The 19300-nt window shown below is 38.8% G+C and overlaps 1 protein-coding gene and 1 pseudogene across 4 annotated transcripts in view; one reads left to right on the plus strand and one right to left on the minus strand.

Annotated features, from left to right (window-relative positions):
* Positions 1-7769, plus strand: part of FNBP1L (formin binding protein 1 like) — a 107184-nt gene extending 99415 nt beyond the window's left edge. For 3 of the 4 annotated variants that reach the window (XM_028514079.2, XM_028514077.2, XM_036026440.1), the window contains 2 exons: positions 1822-1970; positions 3176-7769. In XM_028514079.2, coding sequence (XP_028369880.1) covers positions 1822-1970; positions 3176-3354 — 328 coding nt within the window. In that variant the 3' untranslated portion in view covers positions 3355-7769. The remainder of the gene's footprint in view (positions 1-1821; positions 1971-3175) is intronic. The other variant, XM_036026439.1, reaches the window with a different exon arrangement.
* A 7225-nt stretch (positions 7770-14994) lies between these two features.
* LOC114496220 lies at positions 14995-17007 on the minus strand (annotated as a pseudogene).
* Between the last annotated feature and the right edge of the window lie 2293 nt (positions 17008-19300).

Below are 19300 nucleotides of genomic sequence, written 5' to 3' on the forward strand. Positions count from 1 at the left end.
TTTTCCTCCAAACTTTTCTTACTTTTTTTTCTGAACTTCATATAATTTTTTTTCCTCTCTCATTTAACAAGTTTGACTTTTAATAACATCAGTCTTTCGAATCTAAGTAATTTTCTGTTTCTTTACAATAGCTATAGGTGCAGTATGAAATTTCAGATTGCCGCTCAGTACTAGTTTGTCATGCATGTAGAAGCAGAGGTGGGAGCATAGACATGTCTTAGAGCCCCAGTCTGGAGGCATAGGCTCCTCGGGCCTGGGGAGGGTCCCTTAAAGTGGATGGAATTTGGTAGCTAATGCCAAAGGAAAATTTAACTCATCTTGCTCAAAGATTTTTGAAGGAAAAAAATGTGTATAGTTAGTTTGGACCAGAGCTTCCAAAACGCGTTTTGCTAAGTTTCCACACCATTTGTGGCATTTCCCCCTTCGTAATATATATATCTTTTTTTTTATGATAAGGTGCAACAAATTAGACTTCACCTTAGAGAAGAATTTGAGAAATCTTGGTTTACTCCTAAAAATTACACAATAATTTGAGCAAGTTCATTTTTAATGTTCTCTGAGTCTGTTTCCTCAGATATATAAAAAAAAAGATTAAAATACCCCTCATGCAGGATTATTAGTAATAAATGAAGTAATGTACATAAAATACCTAGTAGTAAAATACCTGGTAGTGGTATGTTCTTGATAAATATCACTTCCTTTTCTCCATTATCATTCTTGGAACGAGTATATATCTTCAGTATATCAAGAGATACCCTAAAATACACTGGGTTTTGTTAAAACCTAGATTTTAATAATTCAGTTTATTTTGCTTGTGTTATTTAAGAACATATCTTCTAGGCATATAGAAAATGCTGCTAATTTAATCATGTAGATTTCCCTATTATTAAAATCGTACTTAATCATTTGATTTGTCAGCAAAAATTATTAAAATTTTTCTCTCTTTGATTTAAAACCTTTTAAAGAAAATAGTGCCTTTGGATTACTTCTTTTTGGGATTTTCAAAGTTACTAACTAATTTAGGAGATAACATAATTAATTGGAAATTAACTTTACTAGAAGTCTTTCGGGTTTTAGTGACAGAATGAAATATTCAACCCACACAGGCTTAAACTAAAAAGAGATATTATTAGCTGGCTTTAGGGAGAGCTTAATCTAGGAGTTCAGATGATATATCTCAGGACTCAGTTTCTCTCCACCTCATGGTTCTGCCTTCCACTGTATTGGCTTCATTTTAAGGCCTCATATGGTAATCTTTCAAAGCTTTAGGCTCATATTTCTCCAGGTTCAAGTCAAGTGGAAAAGGAAGGGAGCTTCTCATTCAACAGTTCCAAGAAAAGGTCTCTGTGACTCTCATATCTGATTGGGTTACAGGCCTACTTGAGTGCTGTGCTAAGATAGGCCCTCTGGAGCCAGGACAGAAAGATCCCACCTGAAACCTGTTAACTGAACATGGATCTGGGTAGGTCCTGTAAGGAATTTTAGGGTCCACTTGACAAAAGAGGGAGTGATGAATCCAGGATGATGAAAAACAAGCATCCAGTACATCTTGAAAATTTCTCTTTACCTGGTGATAGTGAGACATATTTATTAACACAATGCTGTGTTTCTAGAACATTGTAGTCTTTTGAATTTTAAATTTAGGAAATTCAAGAAGCAATAAACACACATACACAGCCAGAGTTAAGAAAATAAAGGTTTAATATGGAGCTATGTAATTAATACTTAATTCTCTGAATTAATCCTGAGATCAACTTGTAGATAATACAAAAAATTCCCATGTTTGTGATACTTGATCAGAGTTAATTTTATGTTTTATAGTCCTGAGGGAAGTTACACTGATGATGCAAACCAAGAAGTTCGTGGGCCACCCGAACAGCATGGTCACCACAATGAGTTTGATGATGAATTTGAAGATGATGATCCTTTGCCTGCTATTGGACACTGCAAAGCTATTTACCCTTTTGATGGTATGATTTTCCTAATATATGATAAAATCAATTCCTTAGTCTACATACAAGAGTTATGTACTTTAGTGTCCTCAGCTAAATAATACATTGTCAGACAGTTATCTGCCCGGTTCATTAGTATGGATATTTTTATTCTACCGTATTACAAATACAGAGATTTACCTTCCATATATGCATTTGAAAGAAAATTATCTATGCTATCAGCATCCTAATACAGAATTTCCCCCAGAGGTCTTATTAATGCTGCATGTACTCACTAAAGTTGAAGCAGGTTGAGCATGTAGCCCGACCCAGGAAGTAGAAGGCTGGTAGATGTCACCTCCAGCTTTTCCTTGTAACTTGCTAACAGTGGGAGACGGGTACAAGGCAAATGGCATACCTGAATCTCCACCACTATATCCTGACTCTGTGGGCCACATTTTCAGGGGAGAGGAGGAGAGGATATGGTGACTTGCGAGTTGGCCACATTTTCCTCTGTGACAGCTGGGTGACAAACCGTGGGAGGGGAGGAAGTCACAGTGGCTCTCCCTGCAGATGTTTAGTCAGCCTCCCCTCTCTCCTGGGAAAAGGACTGTGAAAAGTCTTCAAATCACAGAGGAGCACAGCAACACCTTTACAAATAGGTTGTTGTAAAATGGTATGTGATTTAAGACACCATATTGGTTTTAAAATTGAGTAAAAGTCTTTAGTTACTCCTCATTCTGAGAAAATAATATTAAATAAGATCTTGCTACGATGTAATGTAGAGAACAGGGAAGGATCACCAAAGTTGAGCCTGTGTTTTTTCTCCTGCTCTCTCTTCAAACTACATTTTCCACCCTCTCACTGTCTTGTTACTGTTTTCCTGACCCACATCTCATGAGTTTTCTACATAACACCACTCAAGTTTGTTGAAGTAGCAAAATAGGAGTTAGAGTACCCATACAAATCATGCAATATCATTGTGGCTTGTGCTTCATCCGTTTCATGGGGGTGATATTAATGCCAGCCTCACAGGGTTATTGTGCAGTTCAGATGAGACAGTGTGTAAGGACATGTCGGATAGACTACAGTACCAAAGAGATGTTGTTAATGAGAGTCAGTGGGCCCAGGTACATTGAAACCTAGTAGGGTTTCATTGTGTTGTTGTGTAAATTGTATTTGTAACTTATTTGAAATTATTACTGTGCTTAAATTATGTGTGTACTGTGAAAACTCTCATCTAGGACATAATGAAGGTACTCTGGCCATGAAAGAAGGTGAAGTTCTGTACATTATTGAGGAGGACAAAGGTGATGGATGGACAAGAGCTCGGAGACAGAACGGCGAAGAAGGCTACGTTCCTACATCATACATAGATGTAACTCTAGAGAAAAACAGTAAAGGTGCAGTAACTTACATCTAAACTAACCAGGCAGCTTTGTGATATGTATGACTAGGAATGATAACTTAAAATGAAAACACATTCAACAGGTGGGAAAACATAAGAAAACTTACAGGCATCCAAGATTTATTGTTCACTATGTGAGCTGAATGTAGGCTCGATTTTAAAGATGTGAATATTACCACAAGAAACTGTTCTCGTTGACGCTTTACCATTTGAGTGATGTTGGTGTGAAGCTTAATTGGTGCCTTTTGCTTTATGTCCTGCTTGAGTCTGTGTGAAGGATTTGTGTTTTTCTGCCTTATCAATCATAGAATTTGACCTTGGGCAGGAATCCATAAATAAAAGCTCCCCCCAACACACACACACACACACACACATACACACACTTGGCTTCAGAAAACACAGTGACTGTAGTGAATTCAAATAAGTGAAACTGCTTTGAAGCGCTGTGGAAAGCTGACTCCCAAACGAGCAGTTTGGTATAGGAGTTCGAATTTAGCTATAGTCTCTAAGAAGACGAGTAATAATAGTTGGTTAATTGGATAAAATAAGAATATAACCATTGTCATTTTCTTCCTTATTCTTAACTTTGATTTTCTAAAAGAAGGGATAGCTACTTAGCACAAAATCTACCACAGTAGTAGGTGAATCAAGAAACCTACAAAATAACCTGGTCCAGCTCTTAGGTGAATAAAATGGCTTTCTTTTGAGACCTGAAAATATTTTCAGGCTTACTAGTAATTTTCAGTAATGTACAAGCTTCCTTCAAAATTAATCTAATGCTTGTATTTTTATTTGGAAAATGTCTTTGGGGAAGAAATATCACTTTAGTGAATATCACTTTAGCATTTAGCAGTTATAGTAGGAAAATAGACTTCAAATGAGCTAAGGTAGAGGGGAAGTCTTGAACAGAGATGTACTGGCACATCTTACTTTGAAAAGAAAAATAGCTTCTTTGACTAACTGGGTTGGAGGAAGATATCTGTACCACCATTTAGAGCATTTCCTCATTTTAGCTGAGTCATCAATGATTAGGATAGATTCTTTTTTCCAAGTAAGTGAGGAAGCAGCTATGAAACTGGTCATTAATTTTGCTCATGTTCTGAATTTTTCTGGTGTTTTCAGTAGCTGACTATAAAATGAGCTTAGGGACATTTGGGATGGACACTTTAAACTGAACACCCCTTTTGGTCTTACCAAAGGTCTTCAGTAATTGTTCTTTTCTTTTTCCTCCTGGACTGCAGGTTCCTGAAGAGGGTTTCTGAGGAAATGGGCAAGATGTTGAAGGAGGTTACATGCAGCTGCTTTTGGGGGGGAGGGTGTTAGAGTTGTCAGGCTCAAAGAGAGAGTGAGAGAAGCAAGTTGCATGAGTGCATGCAGACATCCTTATTTTTTACTAACTTCATTAGCATTTCCATACATTGTTTTTAAAAAATCATTGTGAGTCCCTAAATTCCTCATTCACAATTATTCACATGAGGGGGGGGGAGCAACAATGGCTAACATTTTTCCATTTATTTTACTGATGTCCATATCAGAGAGAATGCAGAGCTGTCATTAAATTTGTCTTACATTTGGCTGTCCCACCAGGACCATCTCTGTCCCAGCTCTGTTTTAATTGGCTTTTAGATCTGTTGTCTGTTAGAGCCCTCGCCATTCGTCAGTGTCTGCCTGCGCCAATTCTGTGTTTGCTTAACATCCTGTTGCATGTCTAGAGTGATTGGGCTAGATTTTTCAGGCATGTTGTTATAAGCCCTTGTTCTTGTCAAAGCTTTAGTTTTGTCTTACATTTGTAGTGCAAATCACTTTGTCAAACATCTCCAGCACTAATGTTTCCATCCTAGTGTTTGTGTATGCTGCTATAACTTCTCCACTGCAAAACATTCCAGTTTTGGCATTACGAAGAAGTAGTTTGTGAACCTGAAGTATTTATGATAAGAAAAAGAAAACATCTCTGCTCTAGCCTACAGCCCAGTTGAAAGAACTCTTTGAAGCGTGATACATCTTCAGCACCTCAGTCTGGGAAGAATCTATAGTCAGCCCTGAAATCCTGGCATAATAAACACAGAAGATAACTCACCACCTCAAGACAAAGGACTGTTGTCAGAAGTCAGCTGCCTCCATTCAAATGCTGCCTTAAACTAGAGTGCCTAAATCTGTTGATTGCCAACACTACCACTACAGTATCCCACAAAGGGCTTGGTGTCAGCTCAGTGTGACCTCTTTTAACTCTGCGGGGCTGCTGCAGCTGCCGACGTAGCCTCGGTACGTGGCTTTTAGAGCTCTACCACGTTCAGTGGTGCGTCTTCACATTTACGCATCAAACTAGAGACCTGTTCGAGTCCATTTGACTGTACTCAGTGTTTTTATGAGATGTTTTATAGACACCCCCATGGTCTTTTAATTTGGGGTTACCATGTTCTCATTTGATTATTACAGTGATTGTCTGTTTCCAAGTGATGATTTTGTTTGAACCAGATAAAAGTTAGTGAAACTTCGTAATGATTTATGTGCACTTTTACTTGTAAAATGGAAATTTCTGTATGTTTATACTTGTAAATATAGTTGTTGTTAGTGCCCTATTGCTCCTGTTGTCCTGCCTCGCATTTGTGCTTCTGTTAATGACGTGTACCTTAACTGATTCCTTAGTGGTGTTTAATAGGGAAATGAGTGGGGGCGGGGGGTTATTTCTAACAATGGAAGCTTCATTAATTTCGTTCTTTACTATTTTGAGGGAAGAAAGAGAATGTGAAATGGTCTGTGTATTGTTGGATTTTAAGCAATATTTTAGAAGCTGTGTGACTGCTTTAATAACTTTTGCCCAGTGTTATTTGAATCGTACTACCAGTTATACTAAAGCTAAATGACAGTTGTGTGAAAGTTAATGCCTTCGTGAGATCGAGTATGCCCTTGTACACAGCTGACATGTAGTGTGTTACTTTTGAGGCTAGTAAACTATAAAGTTTAGATTTTGAATCTTGTTACAGGGTTATTTATATAATGTGACATTATTCAATACTGACAGACTACATAAAGTAGTTTTAAATCCTAGTGCTATTTGTATTTTAAAGGTTAGCAATGAGGAGGAAATGTGATCTGGCTGTGTTTGTCTTCTGTACAAAGCCTGAAGTGCTTGTGTTTTTTTGGCTAGCAGCCACAGAGGGCAAAGTTTAAGGTTTTCTTGTAAGGACTAACTGTTCTTTTCAAGCTACTGTTTGTTTTTCTAAAAGCAGGATTTGCTTCCGTAGGAGGCAAGTTCCTTCATGTGGAATAGTGCAACCTGTATCTGGGTTATTACAATAGGAAGGACATTTGTACTTGCACAGTTTAAATCATTCTTATATCATTCTTAAATTTTAAACATGTGAATTGTCAAAAAAAAACTTCAGTTTGTTTTTTTTTTCAGTAATTTCTACTCTTTGTGCACATGTTGATTTCTTGATGGTAAATGCCTTGTTTAAGATAGTGTTCTCTGGTGAGAATATTTTCATGGAATAAAACAATCTTTTCATGGTCAGTTAAGGTATATAGTGTGTTATCTCTTATTGCTATGTAAACTAAAAGTTTTGTTCCTGAATGTGCTAAATTCCAGATAATATAAAGTAGATGGCAAGTTACATAATTGGAAGCATCTGTTTTGAGCAATCTTTTTTGAAAACCAGTTCTGGAAATTTTATTCTAGTTTTTTGTTGCATTCAAGCTTCCCTAAAGAAAAAAAGTTAGTATTTCTTTACCCTAAATATAAGTTGAGTGTAATAATTTGGATTTTAGGATTTTAAAACCTTTGTTCTACAGTAGCTGCATTCCACAGACTTCCCTTGTGCACTACCTGGTCCTCTGTGTCCATAAAAACTCCCCTGTACCACGTAGCTTGATCTAGCCACACACTGGTCGGCACTTCCTGTGCTTCCACCTGAATTTCTAATCAGTTAGAGGGTATTACCCTTGTCTTCTGTTTGTCATAAATAGTATATCTGTCATTTTAGCAAGTCTTAATTTCAGAAGATTCACCTTTTTAAAAGGGCTTGTATAAAACTGTGAGCAGCTACTTGATCCTGAGCAATGAGGGACTGTGACTGTTGAGATGAAAATTTGGAGATCCATGCCAAGCTGCATGTGGGGACACACACAAAACAGCAAGAAAACAGTGTCAACAAACTGAAGGGCTTTTACTATCTGAACTGAGATCGGGGAAGTCAGATCCTACTTGTTGAGGAAAGATAACATCCTCACAATAATATTAACGAAAGCAAAAATATCTTTGGGCTTGTTGGAAAGGATAGATTTTCTTTGAAGAAGATATTAGTTTAGGTGAAAAATGATAAACACCAAACCTATTTCAGTAAGGTCATACACCTGAAATCAAATATATTCCTAGGTATAATCACTGTTAGTAACCTAAGAAACTATAACAAGTATAAGACATGCCAAAAGATTGGGGGTTGAAGAGTAAATTCAGGTAAACTCAATAGCTCTTAAAAGTACTAGATAATTTTGTCAGCATTTAGGAGAAAATGTAATGGACAAATGACCTAGGTCCTAAGAATAAGTAACATAAGATTAGCCTCATTTCTTGCGTTAGATACAGTCAAGAAACTACAGGTATAATTGTCTTGATTTCAGCACAGTTTTAGTATTTGGCATGATTTCTTGCTCATTTTTGGGAGTAAGATGGTGATCTCATTGTAGAGAAGAGGAGGTTGCAATAAGTTGATTCAGTAAACCCACAATGTCAGCCCTGAGAACTTTTTATGGAAAATAAATATATGTGTACGTTATGCACCATAATAAAATAAATCTTTCACCCGACTTTAGAAAAAGAAAATTGCCATCTCCTCCTTCAAGGATAACCATTAATCCTGGATTTTATCTTTATTGTTTTGTTTTTCTCAGTTTTTCCACATGGGTATTTTTTCTTAAACCTGATTGACTTACTGTGTTTTTGAGCTCTGTAGAGATTGTGTCATACTCTGTATGAGCAGGGCACAGTGGTACAACCATAGGTAATGTTAAACATTGAAATGTTTCTATACTGGTTAGTAAACAGTAATTCCAGAAAGTAGTAAAACTGGTTCATCATATAAGTTCTTATACATATGGTTTATCTCATAAACTACATGTGACAGCCTGCGATGCATTCTTGCTTGAGCACTGAGGACAAAAGCTGAAGTAGCTACAGATTTGCTAGTATTTCAGGTTCGGCGATCTTCTTTGGTTTTGTAAGCCCTTGAGTTGAAGAGGGGCCTGGGTAACCAAACCCCTGTTCATCCTCCAAATAAATGCCTTATCCTGCTCTAGGGGATGCTGGAAGAGGGTGTGGGTAGACACAGGTGTTGGGGACATAGCCCCTTGTGTAGTAATGGCCCTTTAGCTGCTTTTTAAAGTTTTGCTTTATTTGGCAACTTACTCTGTGGTCGAGAGTGGTCTGTGTTGTACATTGAAGAGATGTGAGGAGAAGGATCCTACCAGGACTGTTTAATACTCATCAGAGTGTGCTCTCCAGCAAGTGACGGCACCACCCCTGCTGTGTTCTCCACCCTTTTCCCCTGGCTGGTCTCCAGATGGGAGTATGGAAGTTGTCCGCCCCACCTCCACGAGTGGACCTTTCCCCTCACTCACCTGGGCAGACTTCAGTATTATTTGAGAAAAAAATGAAGTCATTATATGGCAACTTGTCTTGAAAGGAAGATCTAAGGCTGAAGAATTTAATGCCAGCAAATGATGGTTTGATTATTTTAGAAAGAGGCTTGACTTTCAAAAACATCAAGGTAACAGAAGAAGAATCTTCTGCTGATGAACAGGGAGCAAAGTTCCCAGACGCCATTAAGAAAGTAATTAAGGAGAAAGACTATCTGCCTGAACAGGTTTTTAATGCAGATGAAAGTGCCGTATTGTGGGGTGGGGGGGAGACACAAAGGGATTTTATTATTGGTAAGTAAGAGAAGCAAGCTCCAAGGCCTAAGGTAGGAAGGGATAGGCTAACACTACTGTTTTGTGCAAATGCAGTCCGGTTTATAATCAGAATTGCCCTTATCTATAAGCTGGGGACCTCTGAGCCTTGAAGGGAAAAGATAAACACCAGCTGCCAGTCTTTTGGTTGTAAACAATAAGACCTGAACAACGAGAACCTTTTCTCTGGATTGGTTCCATCAATAAAGACTTTGTCCCTGAAGTCAGGAAGTACCTTCCCAATAAGGGACTGCCTTTTAAAGTTCTTTTGATACTTGGACAGTGCTCTTGAGTACCTAGAATTTTATGAATTCAACGCCAAAGATGTCCAAGTGCTCTGCTTGGCCCCAAACAATGTCTTTATTCAGCTTCAAGATAGGGAGTCATAAGGACCTTTAAGGTTCATTACCCATGGTACTCCAGAAAAGATTGTCAGCACTATGGAAGAGAACCGATAGAACATGAAAGTGGGAAGGATTACACCACTGAAGATGCCATCATAGTTCCAGAAAAAAGCTATGAAAGCCATTAAGCCTGGAACAAATCCTCGACGGAGAAAACTGTCCAGATGTGCAGGACTTCACAGGGTTTATGACAGCCAATTAAGGAAATCATGAAAGATTGTGGATATGGCAAAACAGTAACTAAAAAAGGTGAGTGTGTCCAAAGGGTTTCAAGATGAGGATCTTGGAGAAATTCAAGAGCTAATGCCACCACACCAGGGAAATGAACACAGGATGAGTGCTTCCCACCCAGTGCCCGATGTTGAGGGAGGAGATGGAAGAAGCGGTGCCAGGAAACAAATTGACATTAGACAATTGGGAAGCAGGGTTCTAATTATTCAAGACTGCTTTTGACTTCTCTGACGACATGGACCCTTGTATGATATAGACAAGCTAAAGCAAACGGAAAAAGGATTTGTACTGTATAGAAATATTTTCAGAGAAATGAAAAAAGCAAAAAAATAAATGATCATATATTCCCATAAAGTTACACCGAGTGTGTCTGCCTCTCCTACGTCCTACCTCCTCTCACCTCCTGCATCTCTTCCTCCTCTGCACCCCCGAGACAGCAAGACCAGCCTCTCCCTCCTCAGCCTACTCAGTGTGGAGACAGGATGGAAACCCTTATGCTGATCCACTTCCACTGAATGAATAGTAAATAAGCACCATGCTGTACAGTCAATAAATATGTGTTTCATTTGTGTGTGTGTCTTCATGTAATAATCTAAAAACTACATGGCAAGAACTGGTGAGATGTTTTGGTGTCAGACCGCTTAAGTATTCATTGTGTAGAACATCATGTGCAATACATTTATGAAAGTGGTAGCTTAACATGCATAAAGTGAGTAATATTTAATATAGAATTAATAATGTATTAGTTTTCTTTCTGTTTTATAAGTTTGCTTTCAAAGAATTAGGTTATGGTGTGCCTGACTCCTAGTTGGAGGTAGTGCCCATTAGCCTACCATCACGGGTGTTTTTTTTTTTTTAAGGAAACAATTTTCAATACTGCATTATGAACATGACTGTAACAACTGTATACCATAAAAGTTTTATAATGACTCATTCATTAGTGTATAGGTTAGGCTACCATGAAGCCCTCTTGTGAATTACAGTAGACTGCTATAAAGCAACTGTATTGCTGCTGCTTCCTTACTAGTGCGTGAATTGCTGTACCTGTAAATAAATATGAATTTCTTTTTCACATCTTTTCATTTCTTATTTCTAGTGTTAGTAGTAGTAAGTATACCATCTACAGTGTTTATCATATAAGACTATTGTATTGATGCACATCTCGTAAACATGATGTAAACTTAGTTATTGATTAATGCAGTACAGTACTGTGAATGTATTTTCTCGTGATTTTCATAACATTCTTTCAGTAGTTTATGTTATCAGTAAGGCTTCCAGTCAACAGCAGGTTATTAATAACTAACTAGGAGTCAAAAATTTATGTAAGTTTGTGACTGCACGGGAGCTAGGTGCTCCTAACAACTGTGTTGTTCAAGGGTCAGCTGTTCAAACAGTAAGGCCCCGCACATCCATGTGAGTGTTTGTGGACACGAGAGTTTCTCTAAGATCCACCGAGGGGTGGAATTGCTGGGTTGTGGGTTACATTTCTATCCAGTTTTAAAAGATAATGCCGAATTCTCCAGCCAGAGTGATTGTGGCATTTTTGCACACCTAGCTACAGGTTGTGAATGAGGGCTACCTATGCTCCCGTGTTTCCTGGCCAACACTTAGGAGTGAGACTTCAGTTTCTGTCAATTTGGGAGATTTAAAATAGCATTTCAGTGTGGTCTTAATTTGCTTTTCCCTGATTATTGATGAAGTTGAACATCTATTCATCTATACCTTTTGTGCTTTCTGTGAAAAGCCTGTTTATAACATTTGTCCTTTTTTTTTTTTTTTTTGGTTGGTTGTCTTTCCATATTCATGCATGGTTCTTTACATATTAAGGATGCTAATTGTATTAGTTCTCTCCTGCTGTGTAACATAGCTGGCAACTCTGGCTTAGAGTTTCTCAGGAGATTACAGTCAAGATGTTGGCCAAAGTCACAGTCATCTCACGCTTTGGGGCTTTAGAGTCCCTTCCAAGATCATTTACATTGCTGCTGGCAGGCCTGTTTCTTGCTGTGGGCACCTCTTCACAGGGATGCTTCCAGCATGGCCTCTTGCTTCCCCCAGTGAGCGCCCCAAGAGAGAAAAACTCCAGACAGAAGCTGCAGTCTTTTACTAATCTGACCTAAGACGCGACATACCAGTACTTAACTCAGTAAGGACATTACTTGTTCATACATCATGTATTCACTGTATGTGATTGGTGATGCAGACCAACCTGGTGCGATGTGGGACAGCACCAGGGTGTCAGGGTCCATCTTGGAGGTCACCTACCATACTGATCTTTTGTCACTTTTATGTGTTGCTAATATCTCTCAGTTCATTCAATGTGTCTGATAATCACGTAATGAATAGTTCATTTTAATGTAGATTGATCAGTCTTTCAAATGTAATGCTTTTTTTGGTCTAGTTTAAGAAATTCTTGGTTCAAAGTAAAAAATATATTCTCTCTCTATATTTTTTAATGTGTCAATCATCCTTTGTATAGAGCAGACTAGAAGATAGCCAAAGTGTATGAGACATAGCCTGCAGTGAAGTTTCCCAGGGTGTGCTCTGTGGAACACAAGCACCCCTAAATATGGCACTAGGTGTTGCTCAGAGATGGGGCTTCAAATCACTCCTCACAGAAAGATTCTGCACCAAATGAATTTGGGAAACCTTACAGTCATAATCCTATTCCCCTTTTGCAGAGTTGTGGTAGATTACAAGGAAATCAACAATAAGGGCAAACTAAGAGTTCTCAAACTTATTTGATAATGGAATCCTCACAGAATATTGATTAAATCTAATAGATACAGTTAGAGAAATGCTGATCTACAATAGGAGATACTATCCAACAGAATCACAGAATCTTCTGGAAGGATCTTAAGAGGTCATCTTGACTTTTGGACAGAAGTACAGCTTAGCCATCATGAAAGAGGAGAACTTGCTTTTTTAAAGCATGACCACTTCCTAATTTCATATGGGTTTTTTTGTTTTGGTAAAACATTCCATCTTTAACAATTGTTTTAGAGACAAAGAGGAAGGGGAGGGAAAAACATCGATTTTGATGTTTCATTCATTTGTGCATTCTTTGGTTGTTTCTTGTATGTGCCCTGACCAGGGATCAAACCTGTAACCTCGGTGTATTAGGATGACACTCTAACCAACTGAGCTAGCTGCCCAGCCAGGGGAACAATTTTATTTTTTAAGAGTTAGCCTTAAACACTTCTTCCTCTAATGTGTACCCCTTTAAAAAAAAATAGTACTTTGTTTTCTCAATAAAGGAGGAACCTGGAGTCAGAATGCAGTAATTAAATGACTTAGTTTTTTTCCCCGATATAATATTTCTTAATTCTATCCTGATAGTCATATAATATTTCTTAATTTTTTTCCCTGATACTCATATATTTCTTAATTCTATCCCTCTAGTTGTCCCTTTCTTTTCTTGCTTCTACACTATTTTAGATGTACTGTGTAGTGGACGTATAATCATGCAATGTGCAGAGTGATCCCTGTTTGCTTTAGTGCCCACCTGGCGCCATACACAGTTACCGCAATATTGTTAACTGTATTCCCTATGCCCTACTTTCTGTCCCCATGTCTATTTCGTAACTTCCTGCTTCCTCACCTTTCTTACCCATCCTCTACCCCCTCCTGTCCGGCAACCCTCAGTTTATTCCCTGCACCTATGAGTCTTTTTCTGTTTTGTTTGTATGTTTGTTCTGTTTTATTTTTTTCTTTAGATTCCACATGTAAATGAAGTCATAAGGTATTTGACATTCTCTGACTTCACTTAGCATAATACTCTCTAGGTCCATTTATGTTGTCACAAATGGTAAAATTTCATTCTTTTTATAGCTGAGTAATATTCCATTGTATGTATGTAACACGTCTTTACCCATGCATCTGTTGATGGGCACGTGGGTTGCTTTCATACCTTGGCTATTGTAAATAATGCTGCAGTGAACATGGGGGTGCATATATCTCTTCAAATGAGTGGTTTGGATTTCTTCAGATGTATTCCCACAAGTGGAATTGCTGGATATAAACTAATTCTATTTTTAATGTTTGGGGGAACCTCCACACTGTCTTCCATAGTGGCTGCACTAATGTGCAGTCTCCCCCACAGGGCATGAAGGTTCCCTCTTCTCCACATCGTCGCCAACACTTCTTGATTTATTGATGAGTCATTCTGACAGGTGTGAGGTGATAATATATTATTGTGGTTTTAATTTGCATTTTTCTGATGATTAGTGACACTGAGCATCTTTTCATATGTCTATTGTGTCTGTTCAGGTCTTCTGTCCATTTTTTAATTGGATTGTCTGGTTTTTGGTGTTGAGTTGTGTGAGTTCTCTATAAAATTTGAATATTAATACCTTGTAGGATGTATCATTGGGGAATATCTGTTCCCATTCATTAGGTTGTTTTCATTTTGTTGATGGTTTCCTTTGCTGTCAAAAACTTTTTAGTTTGATATAGTCTCATTTGTTTTTTCTTTTGTTTTCCTTGCCTGAGGAGATGAGAAAAATGATCACTGAGAGCCATGTCAGAGATTTCACTACCAGTGTTTTCTTCTAGAAGTTTCATGGTATCAGGTTTTACATTTCAGTCTTGAATCCATTTTGAGTTTATTCTTGTGCATGGTGGAAGAAGATGGTCCTTTTTTTTTTTTTTTTTTGCATGTAGCTGTTCAGTTTTCTTAACACCTTTTAGATTGAATAGACTGTCTTTACCCCATTGTATATTCTTGCCACCTTTGTCATAGACAAATCGACCTTATAGGTCTGAGTTTATTTCTGGGCTTTCTGTTCTCTTCCATTGTTCTCTGTGTCTGTTTTTATGCCAATGCCATGCTGTTTGGATTACTGTGGTCTTGTACTGTAGTTTGATATAAGGTAGTGTGATTCCTCCAACTTTGTTCTTTTTTCTCAAGATTGCTATAGCTATTCAGGGTCTTTTGTGGTTTCATGTAAATTTTAAAATTATTCTAGTTCTGTGAAAAATACTGTTAGTATTTTGATAGTGATTACAGTGAATCTACAGATTGCCTTGGGTAGGAATATTTTGTTTTTTAATTTTAAAAATTTTTTAAATGTTTATATTTTAGCAAAGCTGTTTTATTTCCATTATGAAGAATGATAGAGATGCAGCATGACTACTGTAAAATGCTGCATTTGCACACATGGCCTAATTCCTCTGGCAGGTGCAGGTTTAGAGTCAGGCTCCCTCTCACGTGCCCTCCTGCATTAGATATACATGGTGTTGTACAGCCTCTGGCCCCTAGTGGCATAAATTGAAAGTTTAGTGTCTACCCACAATTAGGAACCTGCTGGTAACTCCTCTACCTCAAGAGGAGAAATAAAGACCAGTTTTTAAAATAAGAGAATAGAGTCCCATTTTATGAGTATGATAGTTTTGGCCAGAAATCTGTTAACATCTACCCTAAAAGCAGATACATGGACAGTCACAGATTATCCTTGATTTTGGTCAAGTTCTGTTTATCTTGAGCTGGAAGACGTGGGGTGTATAGATTTGAAAGTTAGTGTCAGAAGTGAAGTGAGGTAGGCTAACTTCCTGTTATCCAAGCAACTGAAAGGTAAAAGCCTGAAGGTTGAAATAAAGGGTTTGCTTTTTCCCCCTATAAACACAGGTGGGCAGTGCAATAAGACAGCTGTGCATGAAAATTGCTTTGTACATCTCTGCTCCAGACAGCCACAGACAAGGTGCTTTTTATACATCTGGTCACCCATGCCTACAACAAGAATTTTCCAAGACCTGGGGTGATTGTGGCTTCATCTGACCCCGGGTGGCAGTCCATCCCGTAACCACGTCCTCTGTTCTCTAGTCACTGCTGGGCCTCAAAATTGCAGCAAATAGCCCTCAGTCAGCATCTGGGCCTCCCTGACAATCAGGTCTCTGGTGACTTGAAAGGCTGCAGTGAGGGAACTCAGTTGAATCTTCGCATTGGTGCCACCAGAAAGTCTGTTCTGAGTTTCTGCTGTTTTGGTCAATAAATGTATTCAGACTGTGCACAAACAGGTCTCTGTCAGGGTATCATGCAATGCCAGCGCCTTCAGAGTTTTCAGCTCCGTAATATTTCTGTAGGCTGCGGCGAAGTCTGGGTTCGACATCCAGTCCAGAATGTTGGCGGTGTCTGACTTGAGCAGGTGCCCCACACAGGTGTAGACAGTCCCCTCTGTCACTGTCCCACAGGCCACATTGGTGCTCTGGAAAGTGTTCAGAGCCCCACACATATCTCCATGGGAAAGAGTCACAAGTGCTTTCATTCCGTCTTCACTTATATCAACTTTCTCTTCTGCATATTCCAGACATAGGACCCATGAGTTGAGGAGTTGGGGGACTGCAAGGCAGGGATGCTCTTTGACAGATGGTTACAGGTGAGGCAAAATCTGGTATTTTCAGTGAATTTCTCAATCACTCTCCTCAAGGTGTTCTGGGCGTCTTGAGTCAGGGCATTCATTAGCTTCGCCCAGTATCATTAGTTTAAATCCTTCCTTAAATATCGTCCTTATGCTAGCAGAGCTCGGGATTGGTCCCCAAATGGTATCTATTCCTCGGTCATCTGAAGTGTTCAGCTCCAAGGCTACAGGAGCTGAATTCTGTGTCTTGTGCAGCTTTTCCCCCACAGGCTAGAATGGTGGAGGATGTCTTTCCTGTCCCTGGAGGACCATAGAGAAGCAGGCGGGGCAGTCCATCTTCACTGATACATTTTTGAATGGTACTTAAAATGTCCTGATGAGAAACGAGGTCACTCAGTGTATGTGGCTGGTATTTTTCAACCCTCTGTGGCTCGGCTCGGCCACAGGTCTGGGAGCGGTGGGGTGAAGACTGGCTGGGGCCTGTCCACCCAGCCGACCCCCTTCCCCACGGCAGCCTCACAGCAGGTGGACCTGCTCCTACCAGGGCAGGTTCCTGACCTTGGACGCTGAGGGCTGCTGCTGCTGCTTGTGCTTGTGTGCCGAGGTTTCCATGGCGGGGTGCTGAAGATGTCCGGATATGCTGGGGTCAGGTCTCCCTGGGGTCTGCACAGATCTCGGATATTTTTAAATGTTAATTTTTCCTATCCATGAGCACGGTATGTACTTCCATTTATTTGTAACTTCTTCCATGTCTTGTAATTTTCTGAGTATATGTCTTTTACCTCCTTGGTTAAATTTATTCCTACCTATTTTTTTAAATGCAAATTGTAAATGGGATTGTTTTCTTAATTTCTATTTCTGATAATTGATTATTAGTGTATAAAAATGCAACCAATTTTTAAATAATGAATTTTGTATCCTGCTACTTTACTGAATTCATTTATCAGTTCTAGTAGTTTTTTTGGTGGAATTGTTAGTATTCTTTATGTATAAAATGTCATCTGCAAATAATGACAGTTTTACTTCTTCCTTTCCAGTTTTAATGCCTTTTATTTCTTCTTGTCTGATTGCCGTGGCTAGGACTTCCAGTACTATGTTGAATAAGAGGCAAAAGCGGACATCCCTGTCCTGTTCCCACTCTTAAGGGAAACACTTTTAATATGAGTTGAGCATGATGTTGGCTGTGGGTTTGTCATATACACCCTTTATCATGTTTAGGTATGTTCCTTCTATTCCCTCTTTGCTGAGAGTTTTTATCATAACAGGGTGCTGGATTTTGTCAAATGTTTTTTCTCCTGTGATATAATTACATAATTTTTACTCTTTGTTTATGTGGTGCGTTACGTTAGCTGATTTACAGACACTGTACCAACCTTGCATCCCGGGGATAAAGTGCACCTGACCATAGTGTAAGATCTTTAATGTATTCCTGAATTCCGTTTGCTGATATTTTATTGAGGAATTTTGCATCTATGTTTATTAGGTTATTGGCCTATATTTTTTTTCTTTGTAATGTCTTTGTCTGGTTTTGGAATCAGAGTAATGCCAGCCTTATAAAATGAGTTTGGAGGCCTTCTGTCCTCTTGAATTTTTAGAATAATTTGAAGATAGATGTTAATTCTTCTTTGAGTGATCGGTAAAGTTCACCTGTGAAGCCATCCATTCCAGGGCTTTTGTTTGTTGGGAGTTTTTGATTACCGATTTGACTTTTGTTGGTAGTAATTGGTCTGTTCAGATTTTCTGTTTCTTCTTGATTCAGTCTTGGAAGACTGTATGTTTCTAGAAATTTATCCATTTCTTACAGTTGTCCAATTTGTTGACATATAGCTGTTCATAGTATTTTCTTACATTCCTTTGTATTTCGGTGGTGTTAGTTATTACCTCTCTTCTTTCATTTCTGATTTTATTTATTCGGATTCTCTCTGTCTCTCTTTAGCAGAATTCAGCTTTTTATTGAACATGTTACAAAAGAGGTTTAGTCAAGAAGACCAGAGCACTTGTGTTTAACAGATTCCTCAGATGGTTTCTTTGCTTCCAGTTTCTTCTCAACTGGGGCAGCAGTGGTGGAGGGGCAGGACCTCCTGGTGCAGCACCTGCTCCTGTGGCAGGTCCGCCCGCCCACCCCTATACTGCAGATGAGGCTCCTGATGTTGACATTGGCCAGAGCCTTTGCAAACAAGCCTGGTCAGAAAGGTTCAACATTTACACCGGCTGCTTTTAATGCGAGCAGTGATCATATCCTGTGACTGTTATCTCATCACCGTGCGGGATGAGGGCCAGGAAGCTGCAGGTGAGCTCTGAGATGGAGATGGAGGCCGCGGTGCGGGTGAGTGCTGGGTGAACACCGCCGGGCACTGTGCCGATTGCCCGTTGAAGTGCAGGTTTCATCCCAACATGAGCTTAGCTTCCTCAGGACCGAGTACGTTCCTGGCAGCTGGGGAAAGCTCTCTCTTATTTTTCTTGATAAATCTAGTTAAAAGTTTATCAAATTTTTTTTTGCTTTCAAAGAACCAGCTCTTGTTTCATTAATCTTTTGTATTTTGTTTTAGACTCCATTTTGTTTATTTTTATTCTGATATTTATTTCCTTCATTCTACTCACTTTGGAATTTATTTTCTAGTTCCTTTAGGCATAATGTTAGATTGTTAATTTGAGGTTTTGCTTATTCATTGAGATAGACCTGTGATGCTGTAAATTTCCATCTTAGAACTCCTTTTACTGTGCCCCACAGATTTTTGGTCATTGTGTTTTCATTTTCATATGTCCAAGGTATCTTTTGATTTCTTCTTGAGTCATTGTTAACCCATTTATTGTTTAGTAGCATGTTATTCAGCCTCCATGTGTTTGTGTGTTTTTTCAGTTTTCTTAATTGCTTTTGTTTCATACCATTGTGGTTGGAGAAGATGCTTGATACAATTTTAATTTTGTTAAATTTATTGAGACTTGTTTTCTGGCCTGACATGTGGTCTGTCCTGAAAAATGTTCCATGTGCACCTGAGAAGAATGTGTATTCTGCTGCTTTGGGGT

This window comes from Phyllostomus discolor, chromosome 5 (assembly GCF_004126475.2).
Source record: "Phyllostomus discolor isolate MPI-MPIP mPhyDis1 chromosome 5, mPhyDis1.pri.v3, whole genome shotgun sequence".
Classification (NCBI taxonomy): domain Eukaryota; kingdom Metazoa; phylum Chordata; class Mammalia; order Chiroptera; family Phyllostomidae; genus Phyllostomus; species Phyllostomus discolor.